The 27068-nt window shown below is 48.4% G+C and overlaps 1 protein-coding gene across 5 annotated transcripts in view; it reads right to left on the reverse strand.

Moving 5' to 3' along the window:
• TFDP1 (transcription factor Dp-1) overlaps positions 1–27068 on the reverse strand; it is a 774278-nt gene that overhangs the window by 371520 nt on the left and 375690 nt on the right. For all 5 annotated transcript variants that reach the window (XM_069637131.1, XM_069637133.1, XM_069637132.1 and 2 more), the window contains exon 5: positions 10803–10924. In XM_069637131.1, coding sequence (XP_069493232.1) covers positions 10803–10924 — 122 coding nt within the window. The remainder of the gene's footprint in view (positions 1–10802; positions 10925–27068) is intronic.

Genomic DNA, 27068 nt, shown 5'->3' on the forward strand with positions numbered 1-27068 from the left:
CCCCTAGTCATCTAATTTTCTCCTAATCTCTACATTTGGGGGCCACATGACACCCCACTTTCTCTCCCCTCATACAGCAATATTCCACCAACCATCGTTTCCCCCTCTAGTGTACCAGAAAAGAAGTCATATTACTCTGAATTGGGCGCATGTGCGCAAGTATTTGGAATGTTGTTCCAAGAAGTCCACCCACGCTTGAGTAAAGGGCGCCATATAATCATGAACATGTATGTAATGTTTCCATCAGAAAGACAATACCTTTAGCAACCAGTCTTCCCTTATCTGAGAAAGTAGGTTTTCCACTATGTTTGAGCCAACGCAAGTCTGCCTGCCCTAAGCAATACACCCCATAACTTAGGTACCCTATGCAGCTCATCTCCTTTTAGCAAAACCCCAAATAAAGTAATTATCTACAGTGGTGCATTAACTATGCCCTTTATCCAAATCAGAAGTCCCTCCCAATAAATATGAATTGTGTGGCACTCTACCAAATATCAAAGTATGCCCACTATCTACCACAACTCCCTGGGGCACTCCAGGTAAGATGCCTGAAACATTTTAGAAAGTCTAGCTGGTCTATATGCATCTATGACTAATTTTGAAACACAGCCTCATAGCAGAAGTCGATTTCAATTAAATGCTTTGTTGTACATTTTAGTCTACAACTCATCTGGGTGTGTTCCCTTCCGAAATCCCTCTCCAAGAATGTCCTTAAATTTGGTTGGTCTTCCACTCCATTTATTAAAATAACCCTGCATAGTTTGGAGATCACCCTTTCCTTCCCTTAATGGTATTAAGTATCTTCTTGAACGGTGTCAGGTCTTGGACCACTTTGATCCTTGTATATATAGACCATAATTGGACCCCTTGATACAGAGGTATTTGAAGATCCCTAAGCTCTCACTACCTAACATCTCTGTAACCACCCATAAGGTTACATTTGTTCCCATCAACTTCAGAAGTTGATGCACGCTCTACAAAGCTATATTAAACCATTTGCGGTAAGGCTGAATTTCTAGTTTCCACAAATGTATGATGTTGCAGTATAAACGCAAAAGTGATTGCCACTAATTTGTTTGTCCCATCTTACAACCAAATTTACCAGATAACTCCCAAGACAGGGGGCACACACCTTCTGCACAGGATAAATGCCTTTGATGAGTACAGCTAGTCTCACTTTTTGGGTGCATAAGTTTCCCAAAAGGGTTCAATAAGTCCCTAAATCATTTAATATGTGCCAAGAAAATGTGCAGCCAAGCTGTTTTGTAATAACCGTACAAGAGAATCCAAACATGACCCTAGGGAGAGAAAGCATTGCCCTACCAATCCATAGAAGTTTACTTGCCTTGTGAACTTCCCTATTCCAAAAGCGTTCATCTAAAGAAAGACTGCGGTATCTGGGTCGAAAAGAGGAATAGGAGGCTCAGTTACAATTTAATTTGTAATCACGGTCATCATCCCCAGCAGGGAAATGGAAAGCCTGCTTCAACTTGTCTCCCTTCGGCGTCTGTAGTAGAGGGCCAAAATGTGGGTTAAGTGCTTCAGTCTCTAGGTACCCATATTCAAAAATACCTTTGAGTTCTCGTCCAGTTTCATCCATCCTGTATTAGTGAACTCTGGTTTATTTTCAAATCCCCCGTATAGGATGAAAGATTTAATATTTTTTTAAAGAACCCCAAAATTGTACCATATGAAGCCAATTCAGTCATCGTCACAAGAGACTTCCGAATTGGTCAGGGGCAGAAAGCGCATAATGGTCAAATAATTACGTTTTAAAGTCTGTCCCTCACATTGCAACCCCTTCATGTTTGGGTTCTGGCAGAACGCGCAGGACAACTGTTCTAGAACCAATGCAAATAAAAGGGGTGAAAGGAGGCATCTCCGACACGTCCAGCAAGACAGTAAAAAATTAGTCAAGACCCCAATCTATACTATGCCCATCGAAAGACGGTAGAGCAAATCGACCCACTTCCTAAAACTTGCACCCACTCTACTTTCAAAAGACTGCTTCAAAGAAGGACCATCCAATGCGATTGAACTTTATCAGCGACTAGGTATTTAATTAAATTAGCATTTCCTCCTTCACACTGCGCCCAGTATCTCAGGTCAAGTGTCTGCCTAATGTGGCCCACCTCTTGTCCCGGGATGATACCTACCTGGTCCACTTGAGCCAACATAGGTAACACTATCCTATTCCACAATCTCTTTCCCAAAAACGTAATATCAAGGTGCAAGATGGAAATTGGTCTATAGGGCCCACACATTCTTGGGTCCCTACATCACTCAGAATCTGAGATCAAGAGTGAACTGCTTAGCCTTCCAAAACATTTAAGAGTCTTCAAAGGACTGGCCCTAGGTATGCATGAAATGAATGGTAAAGCCATCCTCCTCCTGGGGATTTCCCAATCTAGCAATGCCTGTAACAATGAAATCTGCCTGCTCAAGAATTTGCACTCTATGCACTTACTTATATCCCAAATGTGAAACATGGAGCTCGGTCAGATATTTATGAATGCCCCCCACTTCCATCTCGCAGTGCTCTGAAGCAAACAGGGTTTTGTAGTAGTTCCCAAACTGCGCCACAATTTTATGTCCTACACCAATTGCCCACCCATGCTGCTGACACTTCAAACCACAGCATGCTCTGACCTCTCAACTTGGACACCACACTCTGTTCAGCAGTCAGGCTCTTCTCAATGCTTTTGCTTCAGAACCCTCCACCTTCCATTCAGCTTTGTGGGCTAAAAGCGCTAAACAGTTTTGACGTGTGCATTGTAATTTTCTTAACCAGTACAGCACCTTCTACCGCGGCCTCCATTTTCCTCTGTAGGTCTTTAATAGCCTCCTCAAGGCTGGCCTCTTTGTCGGTCCTCATTTTCATCAAAAGACCTTTATAATTGGTTGAATCGTTCCCACAATATGGGCATGGGGATTCCTCCATTATCATTAAATGGAAAGATACACGTATCCCATCTACAACAGGCTCAGTGTTGGCCCTTTCAATAGGGAATAATGACAACTATCTCCCCCTTTTTCCATCACTTGACAAATCCTGATTGAATAAGTCTGTTCAGGGCGTATACTGGATCTGCCTCCATTATACAAGATAGCAATTAACGATCAACACACACTGGGTCAACTTGTGCAAACTAATCATGGACCATTGAGTATAACATACTCCCCCCTCCCCCATCGCTTTTACATTCCCTCTAGGGAGTCAAACAAGCACAGGCCTTTGTTTAGCTACCCAAACCCAATACAGTCCTTCCTCTGAGCGCATTTCCACTGACCTTGCCTAGTCCATTATTTGTAGTCCCCCTCCTACCATCAAAATGCCATACACATCTACCCAAGAGTTGGTTCATCTTTCCCCAAAACAAGACTCGGCCTAAATTCAGGAAATAAAATCAGGCCCTTGTCAAAGGCTTCCCTTGATGAATAGCTATGCAACTCCTCTATCACCTTTAACATTGCCCATTTCAAAAGGTCAGTCTGATCCTAATCGCTACTCCCAGTTTCTGCCTTTAACCAGATGCATAGTATATTCTGTCTACCGCCCCCCTTTTCTGTCACAAGGTGCGTCTCCTGAATGCACAATATATATAACCCTGTTCTCATAAAATCCTTAAGCAGAGATCTTTTTAAGTGGCAAGTCCTGTTAAGTTTAGGATGCCTAGCCAGAAGATTTGTTGCAACCCTTTTTTAGCCAATCCCTGCAGGATCTTGTTTAAGAGCGGAAGCAGCAGACACCCCAAGATACATGGACTACAAAAAAGGAACTTAAACCGAAAAACTCGCCAACTCTTTCCCACTCCTTTTTCAAACAGAAGCCATCACCCCAAACCTAGCCTTTGTGTTTGATCTCAAACTATTTCCACTTGCTCAGGTCAAACCACTATGCAGTCAAACTGCCTGCTTCCAGTAAACTCACTTCAACCCACCCAAACAAGACCCAATAAAAAGGGACAGATTTAAGCCCAATACATGACAATTAACTTCCTCCCCCGTCCCCTGCCAATGATGACCCCAGTACTCTTCCCACTACAACTTGAAGAAAAGCTATCAATCTTTGCACCTTGAATCATTGCCTTTGGTCCATGCCCCCATACTCACTTCATCCTTACCAGATCCCACGGATTGTTCCTTAAGTCCGTTTACTACCGAGCCTTCTCCCATTCACCATTTTCTTTACGCCCTTTTCCTTCCCTTACTTATCCATCTACTTCCTTGTTCTACCCCCTTATATGTCCCACTCTTTTCTTCCATTTCCATTCCTTCCAGATAGGTTACGTCCCCTCCCCCCATTCTTTACTTGCCTCATTTGCCTATTTTTCTCTTTCGTAACCCCTTTTCCTAATTTCCCTTCCATCTTTACCCTGCTCTTGTTTTTTCCTTCCCTTTTTCATTTGGCCCATGTACTAACCCCTCTGCTTCCCCCTTTTATTTTTCTTATTCTTTTACCCCTCCCTTTATTCCTTTTACCTCCCCTTTCTCCATCCTCTTCTTCCATCCACTCTTCCCACGGCCCACAATCTTTGATTCATCACAATCACCATGAAAAACAATTTGGGTCAAGACCGACCTTAGTAAACAGCTCCTTTCCAGAACACTCCACCACCTCCTTTACATGTTCTTAAAGTCTAGTCTCATTTCGTAGGAGAGAACAACTTTTTGAATTTCCCTGACTCCATTCTCATTCTCCCAGTACCTTCCTTTCCTTATCTTGGGCCTTTTTCATGTTGAGCATCTATCCTCCCCGAGACCCACCTCACTTCTTGACCCATTCAACACTGTCATTTGCGGTTACCAAACTATACTCTTACACAATCTCAGTCGAAGAACTAAGCTTTATCGCCAACTATATCTGACCATTCTTGTCAGGCAATCATTGTATTAAATGTATGCATGGTTTGCGCCTCAACAAGTTAAAGTAAGACCAATCCGAGAATTTGCCAATCTTGCAGTTCTTGTACTTTAAAGTCCGACTTCAAAACGCATTTGGTTTTCTCATTTTCTCTGCAAAGTAATCCCCTTCCACCCTACCTCCACGGTGCGCCCTGCCCATCGTTAATTTTAATGGTTTTAGAAATGAACAATTTCCTGCACTGTCCTTTCCACATCAACATTCCACCAGTCCTTCTCTGGAATCCTGAAATAGCACTGATTGTACTTCCTCTAGCGATTTTGAATATCATCCAGTTTGAACAATGGTTTTTGCACTTTGCTTTCCAGCTCAGAAACTAACCTCTACTTGTGTCGCCAAAATTCCCATCGACCTCTAATTTCCTTAGCACACATGAACTCTTTCCGCCATCAAATTAATCCTGCTCAAGGTCATCCACCTTCTATGTCAGACTTTTTACCCTAATCTACTCTAAAATCACACAGATGTGGCCACTTGGCCATCCTCAACCTTCATATCACCTTGAACAGTCGCCCCCTAGCCTGTATTCCGCATCTTTCCCTCTGCACGCTCAAATCTCAGTAGAAACATCTTTTTACTCAATCCTTTGCCTCATTAGCTTTATGGTCCAGGATGGACTGAGACTCCCAAGAATCTGCCTCAATCCAATCTTGCATTTTTCATGACTTGATCCTCAATTATGGGTTTATGGCCGCTACCACCACCTCCCCCTCATTTAGCCCTTTGTTTCAGCTTATAAATTCTTCGCCTTCGTAACTTGCCTTTAAACATTCTCCCGTTCCCAGTTATCTTTTCCCCTTGCCCCTCTTCTCCATTATCTTTCCTCTGCTCCCATTCCTTTTTCCTGCACACTGTTATCTACCGTCATAAGACGGTTAAAGAAGCATTTCGAAACGTAGAGTAATGAAAAAACAGTTATACAAAATGTTTGCATACACAATGCTCATAAAGACAATCTTTATAGAATAAAAAGAGAAATATTTAATGAATACACCATTTTTTTTATATAAAGATATACAGGTGTCCAATATCTACGGCGGACTAGTTTCGAGACTTTCTCTCTTCTTGAGCCTAACTGGACTTTTATACAAGAAGATGTTGGTACTTCAGCAACGTACTCTTCTTCAGTGGCAACCAGTCTGACGAAGGAGGTCCCCAAGGAACAGGATTAGAATTCGTAGTTCAGGTGTCCTGTAAGGCGTCACCTCTGATGGTGTGAATACAAGTGCTGCAACCCATTTCCCTCGTTGGAAGTACAATTTTGTGTAGAGCTGCCCTGTAGAGATGCACTAAGGATGCTTGTTAACCTCGATACACATCACATCTTAAAAGTACTCTGTCGAACACATTTGATATGGGTCAATCAGGTATTATCCAACTGCATCAATACCTTTTCTAGCAAACATACAAGGGATGTGGATCCACCCCTCACAAAACACGGATGTCTACGTATCTACAAAGGATACAAGTCTAAATTAGGTAAAACCCTCACATGTCTTTCCAGCCTGGAGCTCCCAATAATGTAAACACATGCTGTGATGATACAAATTGTCATCACCATATGCTAACATACTACATTGACCTCAGTGCACCACAAGTCACTTCCCTTTAGAATGCCCATCTTTGACGTATATGTACCTTTCCTTCAAACTGCGGTGCTCCTTTTCTCCATGGGTAATCTAAAATTCTCGAAGCTAATAATAATGAATGCCTCTGCGGTACTCTAACCCCACTGAGTGTCTTGTGGAAGAGTCTATCAAGGAGATCCTCAGACAATGGTATTCTAAGTAAGTAGTTAAAGCCGTTCGTCTTCTGGTGGAGAATGACTGACTGAAAGTAACCGTGCATAGTCAAAGTCAGCGCTTTAATTTGGAATTGTACAGCAAACATTACATAGTAGGAATGTGCCAAGTATCTCACCTTATGCTTTAGTTTGGTCCACACGTCTTTCCTTAATCTGCCCAGATGTTCAAAAAGAGAATATACGTGTTCTGCCGAGTGAATAAGAATGCACGGCAAAGCGCGTGCTGAAGCTGAAACGCATGCAACAAAACAGCACTTTCAGTGACTAGTTCCTATCCATACATCTATTGATGGATGGTTGTTCACTCCGTAAAAGTATTCTTACCTAGGACTCGGAGGTCTGCAGATTCCCCTCCACGGTGTTCCGATGCCAGCGCTTGGTTGCCATGGCGATGGCGAAAACGCTAGAGAACAGACGCCCGCCTTCTTGATTCGTAAAGTAAGTTCCCTGACTATCCGCGACGAGGGGCTATAATTCTGGCCATCTAATATGGTTTTAAGGCAACCAGGCTCTTGTAGAGTAGATGCAGTAACTAAATGGCTCCCAGGCATTGTGAACCATGTATAAGGCAACATCCATAGTAGTGTAACTCGCGTAGGAGCGAAGTCTGGTCATTTGACTTCAAACTGGATGTACACAAGTTATCCTAGAAGGGATAACTTTCAGTTAAGGGCTCTATCCCACTATGATCAAACCAAGGCTGCCAGTAATCAGTGCACTGTACAATGAGACACAGGACAGCTTGTCTCGTTGGGTACCTTGACACTCAGATGACCCCCTCCTGATAAAAGGTTCAGGCATTGGGACAGAAGCCCAGGATGTAGCCTTTAGTCTTTCCCAGTGATACAACGAACCCACCCTCCGGGATGAGAAAAATGCTATATACAGTTCCCAAATAACTCCAGATAAGTGGAACAGATGGACATATTGCTTAGTCACCATAAACAGATGTTCCATCTGGCTACTGCTACAGCTTTTTCTGCAAAATCTGAGATGTGGCTGATAAAACACACAAGGCACTATCGTTTCACCATGAGGGGTGTGTGCCATTTTAGGGCACAAGCCGAGTTTATTAGAAATATGCGGTAGATCACATGCACAATGGAAATGTAGTAAAAATATTGCTGTCAGCAGCTAGTCTTTAGGCACACAGTAAATAAAAATCCCAAGTGTTAAAAGCTAGGGTGATACAAAACTATACCCATTTCACTGCTTTGCAAGATGCGGTGTGCAATGTTAAAAAGTTACAAAAGTGTAAATGTCCAAAGGGAAACAATGTATCGGCTTTTAAGCTGAATGCTTTACTTTCCTGTAAAAAGTCAGGAGATGTTCAGAAACAAAAGCAAAAGAGTGTGGTGGTCCTAGAACTATGGAGGGAAAGTTGCTCGAAGAGAAATCGTTCCCAACACACACCACTTTCTACAGTCTTCTCCAATATAAGACAACTTCCCGGGTTCACTGATGCACTTTTCCAGGCTATTAATACTCCGCAAACAGCATTTGTTCTTGTCCCAATATGTCAAATCAGAATAACCAAAACATTGCGTCCCTGCAGCAATATGGAGTTTGGCATTGTTTCAGATGTTAGCTGCTGCTCATCCATTCCCTGCCCACACAGTCACTTTCATTGTGTTTCAAGTGGAGCAAGTGTTGAACAGCAGGCTCAGTAGCCTTAATAAATGGCACCACTTGCCAGCCAGGTTACTCTGCATTTCTAGTAGGCGCAATGGCAGAAACTACTAATATGAGTGACAGGCAGGTGTCTTGGGCTGAAAAGGGTCATGTGCTCAGGCACGCATCATTGCTAGAGCAGTGGTAGGCCAGTGGTTAGCACTACGGTCTGGCAAGCTAGAAGTTTGATCCTTGTCAACAATTATCACAATTTTTCTAACACCAAGCACATTCTGGGGGCAATCAAACCCACCGTCCTCCCCTTTTTAACTTGAAAGGGAATTGTATTCATTCCAAATGTAGTCTGATACCTCATGTGCTGATTTGGTCAATGACCGCTCCATGTCCTAAAAATAAAAGCAATACCTACAGGTTTTACGTAGTCAATTTCATTTCTTAACCAAAGTGCAGGCATTTTATTTTTATGACTCCACTAATTAGCATATTGCATTTTACAACATTATGCTAGTATACATTGGCAATAGAAACCTGTGGCTGTGTCAGGGTGACTGGCATCAGCAGGCTTGCCATAGAGTACTAGAGATCGTTCTTCCAATGATCAGAATATGTTGCTGTGGGGGAGGGGTGTGGACTAACCAAAGCCGTCAGCTCATTTTAAATTAGGCAGGGCAACAGAGGAGAGGTTTGAACCCAGCTCTCAAGAATGATCTTTTCAAATGGAGTGTTAGATTCTGTACACCATGTTCTTTATCTGGAAGAGAATGCAAGTGTGTATAGAGTACATCATTATTGGTTGAGCTGTAACTGGTGACGGTCAACTTCGCATGACAGACTGTGCATGCTGCTCTCCATCCAGGACTGGACAGTAGACAACTACTTGTGCCTGAAAGCAGCAAAATCATATTGTTCATTGGCATGAGCATCCCCCGGCCCCTCCAATTCGTGAGCATACCAAAGCCAGTCCTTTCCACCTGCACATCCGGCAGCAAATTGTGCAGTTATTGACTATGCACCATGAAGTGGAGGTTACAAGGGCTATGGTCTTGGGAAGGCTAGACGTGTACAGTGGCCTCTAAAAATGCCTCATCAACACCCTCCATTTGATACAAAAAACTGTAGGCAGATCTAGAATATGTAAATGTGCAACATCAAACCTGCCCGAATGGCTTGTCACATGGCTACCCTTAGATAAAGGATCTACTTTGCCTCTTTGCCTTATCCACAAGGGTCTTCTTGTCCTGGCACAGGAATAACTCTCCAACCACCTCAAATGCCACCTGCAATCCAAGTAAGACCCTGAGTGACAAAATAAACTCCCTATCCTGGTCAGGAAGTAGCACCGGAGAAATGCTAGATTAGTGCAGGTAGCATTTGTTCGTGGAGCTCCCTCATCAGAATTACAGTATGAAAACTGTCTCAAACTTCAGGAAAAAAAATAACCCTACTTGCTACACCTGCCTGGTGAACTCTTGATCCTGCCAGAGAGCAGAGTATTTCATCTGCCTGCGCAGGCTGTTACATGTTAGCCCAGTTTCAGTTTTCCTGTCGCCCTGCCCCCTACACAGTGTGCCTCAAATGCTCAATCTCACATGCCATGATGTATCGCTTTAGCCAAATGAGCTTTACCTCTTTTCACTCAGCACTTCATTGACCATATTTTCTCCTAGCACACCAATGCCATTTGCCAATCTCCCTCGGCACTTACTCTGACCTGAACGCATCAATATATATGAATTCTTAACTCGTGCATCTGCCTCCTTATTTCCCCCATTCCCTCCGCCCCCCCCTTGAGGCACCAAAAAAAGGCCAGTAAATAATGAAACATAAAATTGTGGCTAAAACCTCTCAGGTGCAGTGTGGTTTGTGTTATGTTCTATACAGAGTAGATATTGGGCATATTAAGGATGGTGAACAAATGTATGGGAGGTTGCTCTCCAAGATGCAGGGCATTTTATTGCAGCACAAGTACAATGTGTTTTATTGATATTACAAATATCAATGAAGTCGTGCAAATGTGCACAGTTGTAGCCATTTATGTATGCCCTCTATGCAGTACTACACTCTTAATTTTCCATTTTAATGAGTTAATACATTTTAGTTTAGTTTCTTTATTTGTACCACGCATCGAATAACTGGGTGCCAAAAACCTAAGCGAGTATTACAGACAGAAGGGAATTTACAACAAGTGCAGTCCCTCTGCAACCACAATCTGATATCCAGGACAGTTCCATTGCCATTAAGAAGCTTTTAATCTGCGGATTTTAGGATGTAGTGATAAATGTGCACAGAGGACTTGCGTGCTTTCGCTTCCAAACAATACTTTAAACACAACTGTCTTCATCTCCTTATTGACAATGAAACATTCATTACAAACATGCTTAAGCAACTATATACCGTTTAAACCATCACCAGATTTGAGGTACGAAGATTAATATTGCTCACCCAGCAGACCAAGGTGAGGAGTCCGATGGCTGGTTCTGTGACACAAAATGTGTATTCGGCGTGTGAGGACTTCCTACGAGGATTGTATTTGGTGCCGAGGGCCTCTGGGGAGTACCAATAACCTATAGTTAAACAAAAACATACGTCATTTTATTAATTGTTAAACATTAATCATACACATCACTTTATGGCGGCTCCACAAATCTTGAAAAACAAATACTTAATTACTTGTTTTATTCATATTTTCTTAAGTAGATTACAGAACATTGCAAAGCAATGGAAAGCCATGCATTCATTAATTTCCTTCAGTATCATCACCCCCCTATGAGATCAGTTGATAAATATAGGTTACTTACAACAATGAAAACCATCCAACCCATAAAAGCATCATTAATAAAATGCCTTTGCCGTGGTGTGCAGCCCGTGTCCACGGCAAAGCAGCACAGCAGTGAGGGACAATTGGGACCTGGTAGAGCACATCTGCATCTCTATACTTTCACACATTGTGTGTATCATCTGTAACCGTGAAACAATGAAAACTATGAATTTGTAAGGTCACCCCCTTTAACATTTCCATCCCCACGAGGTCTGCTTGGTAGCTCTCAAAAGATGCTTACTTTGTCATATATCCATAACTGCCGACTGGCTGTGTCAAAGGACTACCTTATGAAAGTGTATAATATTGTCTGCATTTAAGTGACGGTTTTAAACAATTTCTGCAGCACCGTGTGCCTTATATGTTGCGTTTTTAAATCCCTTCGATCAGTATTTAGTATAACCGCTGCTATGGGGAAAAAGTTACATAAAAAAAGGATATATCTCTACAGTGAGGTCAGGGGTTCAAAATGGCTTGGTAGCGTTTTAAACGACTGAAGGAATGGGGATCAGTGCTAGCGTATTTACAATCAGACTATATGGCTCAATGGTGCCCAAACAAAATAAGAATTTTGGACATTCACATCATGAACATTATCCTGGGAGGAGAAGGGGGAGCGGCTCTTATGGAGGGGGGCAAGGGAGTGTTGAAAAATGAAGTTGTCGTGGTTGATATATCATTTGAAAATAATAAAAATAGGTTTTCAAAATAATCTATATATACAGTGGGCAAAGAAGGCAGTGGCCACTGGCCATGGCACCGGAAAAGAAAATTGTACGGCCAAAATGGGCAAAATGAGCCGAAAAAAAACGATGGTATAACAAAACCCTTACAATCAGATGAAAAGGTTAAAGTGCATTTAAGGTGACTCAAAGCCCAAGAGCACATTTATGGCTCAGGGGGATACCCCACCCAAGTCGCCAAAGGCTGGACTATGTTAGGTTATTGTCTTGGAATATAGCAGGCCTAACTAAGCATCTTGAAGATGGGGCAATGGGTGGGTTTTATACAGTCATACAACATCGGCATCATCTTCCTGGAAACTTGGGACATGGAGGAAGTAGTGATTCAGGGCTATGAGGTCTTTCATGTTAAGCCCCACCCAAGGCCCATGAGGGCTAAACAAAGGGTCCCAAGTCTTGCTTCTACTGGAGCTCACCCTATCAAATCGGGGAAGGTCACTAATGTATACAACAGGCTGAAGGATAAATCAAGCAACAACTCTGTGCTGTCCATGTGTAATGTAGTAGAGCGGCTGCAGATGTCTACCAGGGAAATAAATCACAGCATTGCCCTGGGTGACTATCAGTTTGTTGGAAATGGCCAGATCTCGGGAAGACCTATGGGGCAACCAGGACGAGGCCTTGCAATCTCTGAAGTTGTGGCAACCTCCAAGGGGAGAGCCCACACAGACCTTGGAGCTGGTGAGAGAATTCATAATGTCGGCCTGACGTGTTGCTATGGACGGTTTGCTAACCACCAAACCGAAAAAGGTACATATTACGGCCCTAATGGTTCTTCTAGAAAGAAGATGTACTGGTCTTGTTATCTGATTGGCATAAAGTGGAGGGGTTTGAGGTCATGGAGCTCTTGGAAAGTGACCATAGACCCATCATGCTTACCCTTAAGATCTTCGTACAATCGTATTCTGTAAAATCGGCTAGAGCAGTTGGCATGACAGTCAATGGCCATGCAAGACGCTGTCAAATGGGTGAATGTTAACCTGCAGACATTGGTCCGCACCTGTATGGTAAAATTCTGGGACAAATTGAAAGAATGTGGGACCCAATTACCACGCTGTATTGTATATGTAAGCACTTTGTTACCATGCAGGAGGCTGTTGGGCATTTGTAGTAAGCCCCAATAAAGCGAAATAGAAAAAGGGGCCAGAAAAATGAACCTGGTTTGACAAAGATTGTAGAGCAGCAAAGTGGGCTTTGATTACTTATTTGAGGGGGTAGACAAGCTAAAACTTCAGTTATTGAGGGCATCATACAAGAATACCATAGCCTGTAAATGCAGAGTAGATGGGCAGCTATCCAGGACTGTGTCCAATACAAGGATCACGTAGGCTTCTGGAGGCTGATCACTGATTCTGATTTAAAGGGGGATGTCAGTGCTCCTGAAAGTATAACCTCAGCTAGGTGGTGTAATCGCTTTGAGACCTTATATTGTCATCCATCCAGGGGCATAGAGGTACCATTGACGATGGATGCACAACCTACTTGTTACTCACCACTCCAAATAGGCCGAAGATGCAGAGAAAATGACCTTGGAGATGTTGGTGGTATAAGATTCCAAATTCAGCCTTCCATCCCAGCTCCCCTGAGTACAATACTCAGGCTTCCTCAAAGAGGGGCTCTTTTCCACAATGTACCTCTCTGCCGTTTCAGTTAGAACAGACAGAGGTGTCAATTGAGTAAAAGAGCGGGGAGAACACACACTGCCAATACCAATGCTGCAAAAGAATACCAAGATATTAGACAGTGTTGATATTATACAAGTGATTAGAACAGTTGGAATGATTGGACAACTACCTAGATAGGTATTGGAGTGGAGTTGAGTTGAGTTTCCCCGGGATGATCTACAAAGAATAACACAAATGAGTGTAATTGAACTAAATCAGTATCGGTTCCCACTATAGATATAGAATTGATAAACTGACCTGAATAAAGAAATGGAGTAAGAGGAGTCCAGGATTCTGAAGACGACAGGAGAAAATAACAAACAGGGAAGTTAGTATAGGTAAGTAACCCCGAACGGCACAAGGGACGCACTAGTGCCGGGTTGGTGCAGTTCAGGAGGGCGTTCATATGCACTTAACAGCAATCTCACAGAAAAGTCACTCAATGTCCCAGAATCCAACAGAAGACAATATCCATGGAAGACAATAGGTATGTACCCGAGTACACGAGTATAGTTGAATAACTGTTGAGATGATCCGAATGGTAGACAGCAAAATTGAAGTGCAGAGTGGCAACCAGGAAAGAACCGCAAGACACAGAAGAGAGGCGTATCCAGTAGCATTCCGAGTCCAACGACCAGATGAGCACGACAGTAATGAAGGAGGAGACGAGGCAATCCAAAAGTCAGGCAAAGGGTCAAAACCAGGAGTTCAGATAAGGATTCGTGTAGGAAGACACGAAGAGGAAACGGACGAAACCGCGAGTAGCTGGTAACGCTAATTAGCAGCAACGAGCCCCTTGGAAGACAGTGGTTTTATAGTCGTAAGAGGGGCATTGCTTGCTGTACGTCTTCCACGTACAAGACGTGTCAGGTGACCTGGAATGTGTCGACGTTTGTACAGACGCCATGGTAGCTTGTACCTGGACCATAGAGGGGCCTGTAAAGAAGTTGTATTCGGCAAGGATGCCTGCGGGGAAGCCTGAAGTGTAACACTACTGCAGTAGGGGTATCTGAGTGCAAAAATCATCTAGTCCTAACAGTAGAAGAAGTGGCAAGTGCCATAAGAATGGGCATTTACCGGCCCATTTCACTGTTGGAAGCAGCAGGAAAAAAAATTGTGAAGGTCTTTCTACAGCGCTTAACGGCATGGCTTCAAGAAACTACCAAGACACCTACAAGTCAGCTTCCAAGCTAGAAAAAGCACAGTTGAGGAGGGTTTTAGGTTCCACCAAGTCATTCAAACTAAGAATGACTAAAAACCAACTTGTACGGGATCCTTGTGGACCTAAAGGCTGCTTTTGATAGTATGCCAAAGTGGCATTCTTTGGGCTGTTTTATGGGCCAAAACGATCTGAGGAAATTCATACTAAGGTTCTGGCCGATCGCCTTGAAACCATCCTCCCCAAACTAATTCATAGTGACCAGGTGGGTTTTATTAGAGGCAGACAAACATCGGACAATGTCAGAAGAATGGCACAACTGGTCAAAAAGACACAGAAAAGGAATATCCTGGCCCTTCTCCTGGCGATCGACGCCAGGAAGGCTTTTGACCGGGTAGAGTGGGGATTCCTATTTGCAGCTATGGGCAGAATGGGGTTTGGCCCAGGTTTCATTGCGCGAGTAAGGGCAAATTACCAAAGCCCGGTAATACGGCTGGCAATAAACTGTCAAATATCAGCTCTGGTTTGGGTCGGAAGGGGCACTAAGCAGGGCTGCCCGATGTCACCGCTCCTCTACGCCCTTCACCTGAAACTGTTCCTGGAGATGGTACGAGAGGCTGAAGATATAGAGGGAGTCCCGTTTGGCGGTGAGGTTCACAAGATCGCTGCCTCCGCAGACGACATGATATCGTCACTGACCCATCCAATCACCTCCTTGCAGGCAGTGGCGAGAGAATTTAACAGGTTCAACCAAGTAGCAGGGCTAAAAATCAATGTCCACAAATTTGAAGCACTACCTCTCACCTTGTCAGCCTGCGCGGTCCAAGACCACAGGAAGGCTTATAGCTATAGATGGGTTGACACTTCGCTAAAGTATCTGGGAATCTATCTGACCAGGACCATCGGGGATTTGTACACAGCAAACTATCCTCCGCTCCTTCAGAAGGTGAAATCGAAACTGGTCGATTGGGGCCCCCTCGAAATCTCGTGGTTGGGTAGCATCAATGCCTTAAAGATGGCAATCTTGCCTCTGCTCATATCATTTCGCAGCCCTCCCGGTTTGAGTCCTGGCGACGTTAAGGCCCTTCCAAATAATAACCAGCCACTTTGTCTGGAACCGAAAGCGCCCGAGGGTGGCGGCATCCATTATGAAAGCTCTGTCTGAACGGGGCTGGGGTGTTGGGGGGGGGAGGGGGGTCGGGAGTGGAGGAGTAGGGGAGCCGGACATTAGGGTATACTATCTGGCAGCACAGATTAGGATCATCAGAGATTGGCAAAGAAATGACAGAGGGAAGGTGTGGAGGCCGATGGCTAGTGCGGTGGTGGGAAAGGACCTTGAAGGGGTTCTGTGGATGAGGAGGCATGATAAGCCATCCAGAATGTATTGCAGCGATACGTCAACTACAGAGGATGCTTGGGATGAAGCCATTAATAGGGCGCATATTACTACCTTCCCATCCCCGTATACGCCCCTACATGGTAACCCACAATTCACTCCAGCGGCCACCAATGCGCCAACCTTCGATCCTTGGTTTAAGGGGGGCTGCCGGATGGTGCAGGATATGTTGGTGGCAGGCGAGGTGAAACAATTTGAGCAGTGTAAGAAGGACTTTGGCCTGGGGGAGAAGCAGAGGTTTTCGTATCTCCAGATCAGGCACTGGATCTCCCAGCCGTTGGTGAAGCAGGCGGGTTCTCGTTCCCTCACCCAGTTCCTCACCCAGTTCAAACCCAGTTCGAAAAGTATTTAGACACAGACACGGGAGACAAGGGGGTGATGTCATCCATTTACAAACTTTGCAGTCCAGGAAATATATGGTCAAATGGGCGCAGGATGTTGGGACGGATATAGAGGAACAGGAATGTGATAAACTGTGGTCTCAGAACCCGAAACTTGCAAGATCCATTCAAATTCGGGAGATCTGGCTGAAACTGATGTTGAGGTGGCACCCAACCCTTTCAGGATAAATAAAATATACCCTACTGTATCATGGTTCTGGAGGGAGTGCGGCGCAATGGGCTCCTGGGATCATATTTGGTGGGAGTACCCAAAAATTGATCCCTTTTGGTCTGAGGGACAGCGTGCGATTGTCCAGGTGTTGGGCGTCAAGCAGGGTTCATAACAGAGGGCGGGACTTATTAGACCTTAACGGGATGCCGACAACCCTGTCTACTAGAGCGGACCGCAAACTGTACATGATGTTGCCGGCTGCATTGGTCCTAGCACGGAGGTGGAAATCGAAGGACCCTCCACAGGAACATGAATGGGTTGCGAAGCTGTGGTCATTGGTGGCCATGGAGTGGCTCACCTACTCTATTCAGGGGCTCCACATGTGGTTCATGTCGGACTGGGCCAACTTGCTGTCGTATCTAAAAGCGGGAGCTCGCCGTGCCTGGTGCCCAAAGGCTATGGAACTACTGGGCATAATTCACCCACAGGAAGAATCGGACCTGTGAAGACTTGTGAGTGTTGGCGCACCTATCCTTTTGAGAGGCCATTTTGAGACACTTGTTCAAAGACCTACCTGGGTAACCAGGCCGAATTAACAAGCATTGTGGTTCTGTTTCAAATGTCGAAGCTATGCTTTTAGTTGACCTCTTGGATCTGGGAGGGGGTGGGAACTGAGGGAGGGTGGAGGAGGGGGAAATGTTGGAGGAAAGGAACAAGTTACTTACCTGTAACTGTTGTTCTCCAGCATGGGTCTGGCATGGATTCACATGCTCCTGAATATTCCCCGTCAGGCTGGGAATCCTCGGTAAAGAAAAAAATCAGTATCAGTTTCGTGTCTGATCTGTCTTTCTTAGTAGTAACCAATCACTGATCTCTGGGTCATACTGCCCCCAGCCAATGACTGCCCTCTCCCTAAGCCCCTTCTCTGGCAGCCATCCTCAGATTTGGTAGCACGCCAAGTGGCAGTATGAACAAGTGAAGAGCTGCAGAGGGGTAGGTGGGAGGGTTCGCATGTGAATCCATGCCAGACCCATGCTGGAGAACAACAGTTACAGGTAAGTAACTTGTTCCTTCTCCAGCATGGGGTCTGGCATGGATTCCCATGCTCATGAATAAAACGACAAGTTACTTTCTTACCTGGTAACGTTCTTTCGATGGGATGGTCCGACGACGTATTCCATATCTATGACAGGTAATCACCACAGCTGTGCTGCTTTGGAAACTTTTTTCGGCGTCTGCGTCGATGCGCCGTCTTCGAGGACCTCCTCCGACGTCATTCGATGTGATAAGTAGGACGCACGACGCCTGTAGCCTCAGTTGTTTTTTCCCCCAGAACGTGTGACATTAGTCAACTGCCAGACAGACACAAAGCCTTGCGGAACGTAAGCTGCAATCGCAAAAGAAATTCTGCAGCGGGGAAGGCAGGGAGGGAGCGATATGGAATAAGTCGGACCATCCCATCGAAAGAACGTTACCAGGTAAGAAAGTAACTTGTTCTTCGAGGGGATTGGGTCCTCCGACGTATTCCATATCTATGACAGACTCCCAAAGCAGTACCAGAGCAAGGAGGAGGGAAAGAATTTGGCAATTCTAAATTTTGATTCTAATCAAATAGCAGAGCAAAGGACCGCCTTGCCAAAGGCCAGATCCTGTCCTCGGATGGAATCGAGGGAATAGTGACGCACAAATGTATGTACAGAAGCCCAGGTGGCTGCATCACAGATGTTGCGAATAGGAACACCCCTCTGCAGGGCAGTAGATGCAGCCATACCCCTGGTAGAATGGGCCCGCCAAGTGGTAACACTCCGAGATGGCCAAAATAATCCAGCGAGACAAAGTCTGTTTCGTCTCAGCCTGTCCCAAACGCTTTCCAGCGTAACCAATAAAGAGTTGATCGTCCACTCTGACCCGGGACATGCGTGAAACATAAAAGCTTAAAGCTCTCCTAGGATCAAGCCTATGGAGCCTCTCCTCTTCCTTACCATGATGCAGAGGAGGATAGAATGCCGGAAGGACAACCTTCTGGGCCAAATGAAATTCCGAAACCACCTTCGGAAGAAAAGAAGGACGAACTCTAAGGACAACCCTATCCTTGTGAAATACAGTGAAGGGTGGCTTAACTGAAAGTGCCTGTAAAGCCACCGCAACCAAAAACAGTTTTCAGAGTTAACAGCCTCAAAGGGCAAGAATGCAAAGGCTCAAACGGAACACCCATAAGAAACTTAAGAACAAGGTTTAAATCCCAACCGGGCACCAGGAAAGGTGGAGGGAGGGAACACATTAGTGAGCCCTTTCAGAAACTGTGAAATTAAAGGTATTTTAAAGTAGGAACACTCTTCAGACGAGCGCTTAAAGATGGACAGCGCCGCCAGGTAACCTTTAATGGTACCCACTTGCAAGCCCCTGTGGGCCAAAGAAAGTAAAAAGGACAGAACCATGGGGATGTCACATGCAAAAGGATCCACATTCTGAACTCTGCACCAGTCGCAGAACTTACGCCAATGGCAACGGTACAGAGACTTTGTTGCTGGCCGACGGGCCGAGAGCAACACCTCCATCACGTCTTCAGGGAGGTCCCAATCCTTATACCTCAACCTTTCAGAAGCCAAGCGTGAAGGTTGAGGGATCTGACCTCTGGATGGAGACCCTGACCCCCCCTCCCGTGAGAGCAGATTGTCTCGGTAGGGAAGACGACGTGGAGGGCAGATGGACAAGTCGAGAAGGTCCGGGTACCACGTCCTCCGAGCCCACGCCGGAGCAATGAGGATCATCCGGGAACCGAACTTCCGTAACCTCTGCAGCACTAGCTGGATGACGGGGACTGGAGGGAACGCGTACAGCAGCGGAAATGACCACTCCACCACGAACGTGTCTCCTAAGGCTCCTTTTGGAGGAAATTCCCGCGAGCAGAACCTCTCGCACTTCCGGTTGACACTGGAGGCGAAGAGATCCACTTGAGGGGTCCCCCAAAGGGCGAAGATCTCCAGGAGAATCTCCTGAGCCAACTCCCACTCGTGAGAGATCGTGCTCTGCCTGCTCAGAGCGTCCGCCTTCAGGTTTTTGTCTCCGGCCAGACGAACTGCCGAGATCGAAACTTACTGCTGGATGGCCCAGAACTCTAGCTGCATCGCCTCCCTGCACAGAGGAAGTGACCCTGCCCCCCCCCCCCCCATTTTTGTTGAGGTAGTGCATGGCCACTGTGTTGTCCGTCAGGATCAGGACATTCTTTCCTCGCACAGTCGGCAGAAAAGCCTTCAGGGCTAGCCTGACGGCCCTCAGCTCCAACAGATTGATATGGAGTCTGGACTCCGACAGAGACCAACGACCGCTGACTGTCAGCTCGTTGGCATGAGCTCCCCATCCCGTGAGGGATGCATCCGTCACGATAGTCACATCCGGCCAGGGAATCCAAAATGGAGCCCCTTTCATCAAGTTGCCTTCGACGGCCCACCACAGAAGGTCCCGGGCGACCGAGGGCGGCACCTGAACCGGGTCCGACATCCTGCCGGAGGACTGCGACCATTGCATCTTGAGTGCCCACTGCAAAGATCTCATCCGCAGGCGAGCCTCTGGCACCAGAAGAATGCAGGATGCCATGAGGCCGAGCAACCTCAAGAACTCGAACGCTGGGAGCTTCTGGGCATGCTGAAACTTGTGCACCATCTGCTGAATGTGAAGAGCCCTCACCTGGGGAGGAAAACACTGCCCCAGGGAAGTGTCGAGCACTGCTCCGATGTACTGGAGCCGCTGTGTTGGCGTCAAATGAGACTTCTTTAAATTGAGGGAGAAGCCCAGCCTGTGAAGGGAGTGGCAGGTGACGGACAGATGATCCAGGACTTGCTCGGGAGAGCTCTCCCTGATCAACCAATCGTCCAGGTAGGGGTAGACGTGAATCCCCCCCTTGCCTGAGATGCGCTGCCACCACCACCATGAGCTTGTTGAAAACCCTCGGGGCGGAGGTCAATCCGAACGGCAGGATCCGAAACTGAAAGTGCAAGTCGCCAACCGCGAACCTCAGGTACTTCTTGTGCTTGGGATGGATCGGCACATGGAAGGAAGCATCCTTGAGGTCGAGTGACACCAACCAGTCCTGAAGCTGAAGGGCCTGGAGGACTTGAGAGAGAGTAACCATCTTGAACTTGTCCTTCCTGAGGAGTTTGTTCAAACCGCGCAAGTCCATGATGGGTCTCAATCCCCCGTCTTTCTTCGAAATCAAAAAATAAGGGGAATACCAACCCATGTTCCTCTCCGCTACAGGCACCAGTTCTATGGCACCTTTCTCCAGCAGGGCTTGAATTTCCTGTGCAAGGAGCGGATCCAGACTCTGCAAAGAGGTTCCCCGGTGGATTGTCGCGAGGCCTCTGCCGAAAGGGAAGACATTAGCCGTGGGTTATGATCTCCAGAACCCACACATCTGAAGTAATGGCACGCCACTCTACAAGATGCTGCGCCAGCCTTCCCCCAACCGGCGAACCATGGGACATGGCCTCATGACTGAGTGGTAGCGGCTGCGGCGTTACCTGAGGGCAAAGAGGCAACTGCCCGAGCGGCCTTGGCAACACGGGTACCCTGTCGTCCACCTCTGGTACCCCTGCGTTGGCCTCTTTGACTGCCAGCTCCTCTCGCTTTATTGAAGGAAGAGTAATAGCGAAAGGAACCACCCCTCCATTGCTGTCCCCTAGGATGAAAAGGCGGAGGTTGGCGAACTGCAGAGCCCAGCGACTTCGCTGCAGCTTTGGAGGTCTGCAACCTCAAGGCTCTCGTCAGCCTTGCTGCCAAAAAAGTGTTCACCATCAAAGGGCATGTTGAGGAGCCGGGACTACATATCAGGAGCAAACCCCGACTTCCGCAACCACGCAAACCTGCGTATCACGGTGCTCACCGCCATGGACCTGCTGACGCATTCAGCCATGTCCAAACCCGACTGAACGGACTCACACATGGCATCCTTACCATCCTGGACCATAGCAAGGAAACCATCCCGTTCGTCCCCTTCGGGAATATGTTCAGCCGCTAAGGCAACACAGTTCCACAGAGAGTGTGTGAAACGAGACAAGGCACAAATGGAGTTGGCCGCCTGAAGCGCCATACCAACAGAAGAAAACACTTTCTTCGCCCAGCCATCAAAATGTTTTGTCGTCCCCATCAGGAGGGATGGTAGGGTACGACGCCTGCTTTGTCGTGGCCGTGGCCGCCTGCACCACCAAACTCTCCGGAGTGGGGTGCCTGGTCAAGTAGCAGGGGTCGCTACTGGCTGGACGGTATTTTCGCGACAAGGACCTGCCCACCGCCGGGAGACTCTCCGGAGCAGTCCAAGCCGCCGCCACCCTTCTCTGTAGAGCCATATGAAACGGCAGTACCGGGTCAGTTGGGGGACCAACATCAAGGATGTCCGTGAGATCATCCTGCACAAACTCCCCTGGGGGAGCAGACCATCCCAAGTACTTGGAAACCTTAGCCATAAGGCGCCGGTACGAGGAATCGGCATGAGAGCCAGGCTCAGGCCTACAAAACTCCACCTCCGGAGAGGTGTCCAGTCCACTGGCATCATGCAGTGACTGCCTCAAATCGTCAAACTGACTATGGCCCGAGACAATTTCATCTGGAACCTGACTAGGAACCAGGCCATCAGAATCCTCATCCACCTCCGAAATATATTCCAAGTGGCGAAAAGAAGGCACCCGAGAGGGCTTGCTCTTAACCAGAGCCTTCCTAGGGGTTTCCCCCGTGCCACAGGGTACCTCCGACACCCCGGCCTCGAAAGGCGTAGAGGACGTCGAGTGAATCGGCGCCGGCGTCGAGAGAACAGGCATCGGCACCGAGAGGATAGTCGTGTAAATCGGCGTCGGGGTCAGTTGCAGCGCCGCCAGCATAGACAGCGTCGACACACTCCTCGAAGCCGGAGCTCTGACCGTGTCTTTCGACGACCTGAGAGGCGAGGGCTTCGACGACTTCTTCGGAGCCGGAGCCTCGAGAAAGCCCGTCGACGCCCTCGACGCCTCAAACGTCGACGTCTTCCTTGAAGACATCACAGGTGCACACTGTCTCGAACGTGTCGAGGACCGGGACCTGGAACGGGTCCCCTTGTCCGAACGGGACCTCTCCCGTGACTCGTGCCGACCACTCTTGCGAGCGGTGTCTCTCGACCTCTCACGGAAGACCCCACTCGGGGGCGCGGACGGCATAGTACCCTGCGACGTGAGAATCGCCAGCATTTTCTTCCCGAAGGAAGCCCATTCCTCCGGCGTCGCACGGCTGGTGGGGTAAGCGACGTGCCGGGCAGAGTCCTCAGAAGAGGACATGGAAGACGACCGCTGCCTGCGCTTCTGAGAATGCCTCGAAGAGGCCGAGGAGTGGCGAGACCGACTCCAAGAAGGAGACCCACGAGACTTCCGACGACGACACGGAGAGTCACCTCTCGAATCATCCGTCGAAAGCCCCGCAGACTTCGACGTCCGGGGCTTGGACACCCGACCTACCGACAATTTCTTCTTACGTTCACGTAAGGCTTTGGACGTGAGCGACTGGCAGTCGATAGTCATCCGTGTAGTGGGCCTACCGGAGGCACCAGAGGCAGGCGTCGTGCGAGTCCATCACCGACATCTTGGACCCACACTCCCTGCACTTCTTGAAGCCCAGACGCGGGGTCGAAGACTAAGTAGAAGACATCTTCACACGAAGGATTTTCTCACAAAAACAAACAGGTTCGAAGAACCGAGAAGAACAGAACTCCAAAGAGTCGAGGCGTTAACCGAGATTCACGAAGCAACACGTTCACGGAAAAAACGGAATTGAGGCGACGGGCGTCGTGCGTCCTACTTATCACATCGGATGACGTCGGATGTCTGATGATGGCGCATCGACGCAGGACGCAGACAAAAGTTTCCGAAGCAGCACAGCTGTGGTGATTACCTGTCAGATATGGAATACGTCGGAGGACCCAATCCCCTCGAAGAATACATAGCAGTATACAAATGCACAACCACGGGAGGTGGCAACAGGCTCAACATTAAGCAATACAACAACTCAACATTAAGCATCTCTTACCTCCTCACCAGGCTCACCTTAAGCGAACAGGTTGCGCAGCACTGCTTGGCCGACCCTGGAGTCCCGATCGACGGAGTAGAATCTTGTGAAGGTGCGCGTCGACCTCCACGTAGCAGCCCTGCAGATGTCCAGCAGGGGCACACCAGACAGGAGCGCCGTGGTAGCAGCGATCGCTCTGGTCGAATGGGCTCTGACGGCCGGGCAGCGGTCGGTTTGCCAACCGGTGACAATGCATGATGCAGCCGGAGAGCCATCTGGAAATGGAAGTCTTCGAGAGAGCCTTCCCTTGATTCACAGACCCAAAGTTCACGAATAGCTGTGAAGTCTTCCAAAAACTCTTTGTGCGGTCCACGTAGAACTTCAGCGCTCTAGCTACATCCAGCGAGTGCAGAGTCCTCGCAGTCGGCGACGAAGGCGACGGGAAGAAAACTGGCAACACCAAGGGTTTGTTGAGGTGGAAGTCCGACGGCACCTTGGGCATGAAAGAGGGGTGCGTCCTCAGCACCACCCTCGTGTCGTGAAAAGTCAACTATGGAGGCTTGCAAGACAGTGCCTGGATCTCTCCCACTCGTCGTGCAGAGGTGATGGCCATGAGGAATGCTGTCTTCCACGACAGAAACTTCAACGGCACTGAATGCATAGGCTCGAATGGGGCCCCCCCATGAGCCTAGTTAGCACCACGTTGAGCTCCCACGCCGGGGCAGGGGCCTTCACCGGCGGGAATGATCGGAACAGTCCTTTCATAAATTCCTTCACCAGACGATGAGACCACAAGGACGCCATCCTGTAGTTCTGGTGTAACGTGAGACGGCAGCCAGATGTACCTTGATGGAAGCGTGAGATAGGCCAGCCTTGGCCAAAGACAGTAGGTACAGCAATACTTGAGGGGCCGTAATCCGCAGAGGGTTAATCTTCTGTGCACGGCACCAGAGAGAACCTCTTCCATTTGTGTCCATAGCACTTGAGAGTTGAGGATGCCCTGGCCTTTGCAAGAACCTCTCTGCAGTCGGCCGGGATGTTGTATCCTCCAAACTCTAGTGCTGCAGGAGCCAGGCCTGCAAGTACAGCGACTGTTTCGTGATGAAGAATGGCGCCTCCTTCTCTGGAGAGAAGATCTGCGTCCGTCGGCAGCTTGACTGGTGTGGACGCTGACAAGTCCAGAAGGTCTGGGAACCAGATCCGTCTCGGCCACGCCGGTGCGACGAGGATCATCCTGCACCAGGACCTCTTGAGCTGGTTGACGAGCCGGAGTGGCAACGGCGGGAATGCATAAAGGAACAGGCCGTCCCAGGGGAACGAGAAAGCATCGCCCATGCTCCTCGGTTGGGGAAACCTGCTGGCAAACCTCCGGCACTTGGAGGTCGTCGCCGTCGCAAAGAGATCGATCTGGGGTTCGCCCCATCGTCGGTCCACTTGATCCTGGCGCAGTTCCCACTCGTGGCACGAGCGCAGCTCCCTGCTGAGTGAGTCGGCGATGGTGTTTTTATCCCTGCCAGATGAAAGGGTACCGGAAACATCCCTTGGGCGACGGCCCAATGCCACAGATCCTAGGCTTCCTTGGACAGGGCAGGGGATCTGGTTCCGCCCTGCTTCCGAATGTAAAACATCGTGGCGGTGTTGTCGGTGAAGATCCTCACCACCTTGCCCTTGAGGGACGGAAGGAAGGACCTGAGGGCCCAGAACACTGCGCGGAGCTCCAAGATGTTGATGTGGAGAGTCTTCTCCGAGCACCAAAGGCCTCTCGCGTGGAGACCCCCAGTGTGCGCTCCCCAACCTTCCAGGGAGGCATCCGTCGTCACCGTCCGGGGCTAGGAAGCCTGTTCCCGCTGTCAGATGAGCGCGGACACCCCACCATCGTATCGCCTGACGGAACGCTTCATCGAGCGGGATCCTGTCCTCGAAGCTGCCTGTCGTCTGGATCCAGTGGGCGTCGAGGAATTCTTGCAAGGGACGCATACAAAGTCTGCAGTGGGGCACCAGATAAATGCAGGAGGACATCATTCCGAGGAGGGACTTGATAGACCTCACTCTGGCCACGTCCGTGGCCAGTAGACGTTGCACCTTTCGTAGGATGGTCCTTATCCTTTCCTCCGACCGTGAGGCCCGCCGCGCCACTATGTCGAGCTGTGCTCCCAGAAACAGGGCGACCTGTGACGGGACCAGGTGGGATTTTGGAAAGTTGATGGAGAACCCCCAGGTCTGTGAACAGCTGGACAGACTTCGCAGTGTGTTCCACGGCGAGCTCCCTTGTCCTTGCCCGTATGAGCCAGTCGTCCAGGTAGGGGTAGACGTGGATCCCCTGCAGGCGCAGCCGCGTCGCCACCGGTGCTAGGCACATGGTGAACACCCTGGGCACCGATTTTAATCCGAACGGGAGGGCCTTTAACTGGTAGTGCCGCGCTTTGACCACGAACCTGAGGAACTTTCGGTGCCTCTTTAGAATAGGGATGTGGAAGTAAGCATCCTCCAAGTCCAACGACGACAGGAAATCGCCCTCCTCCAGCTGTCCCAGCACGTGCTGGAGGGTGACCATCCGGAACTTCTGTGCCTTGATGTATTTGTTTAGTCGTCGCAGGTCCAGGATGGGACGCCATCCTCCTGTCTTCTTCACGAGGAAGTATCTTGAGTAAACTCCAGAGCCCCGAAGCCCCGAAGCCTCTTCAGGACGAGCTCGATGGCACCTTTCCTGAGCATCGCCCGTACTTCCAACAGTAGTTGAGGGACGTGATTTTCCTTCCTGGCCACGGGAGGAATGCGGGGGCACTTCTGGAACTCGAGGGCGTGCCCCAGGGCGAGGGCGTCCTGCACCCAACGGTCGGTGGAGATGGACTCCCACACGCCGACGAACTTCGTCAGCCGGCCTCCCACCGGGGTGCTTCGGTGGGAGCCCGACCCGACGGACGGTTCAATCTTGCTTGGAGGCCGCTTTGCCTCCTTGACCACCTTGGCGACGACGGCTCCCTTGGAGACACCCTGTCTGCCTCCGGAGCTCAGAAAGGACGGCCGTCGCTGTTGGAGCACACCCAGTGCACCGGCCGGAGTGTCCGTCTTGATCGCCTGAAGGGATTCATCAACCGCCTTGCCAAAAAGGTTGTTCCCATCGAAGGGCATGTCCAAATCCTTGGTCTGAACGTCCTGGCGGAAATCCGTCGCCTTGAGCCATCCTCGTCGTCTCAGGCAAACGCTGTTGCCCAACTGACGGAAAACGGTGTCGGCGGTGTCCGTAGCCACCGTAATGGCGTGGTCCGAGGCAATCTCACCTTCCTGCAAGATTTCCAGGGCCTCAGCCCTCTTGGCAATCGGAAGGAAGTCCAACAGAGGGGCGATCT

The sequence above is a fragment of the Ambystoma mexicanum genome, chromosome 7p (genome assembly GCF_040938575.1).
Source record: "Ambystoma mexicanum isolate Mex_15411 chromosome 7p, UKY_AmexF1_1, whole genome shotgun sequence".
NCBI lineage: Eukaryota > Metazoa > Chordata > Amphibia > Caudata > Ambystomatidae > Ambystoma > Ambystoma mexicanum.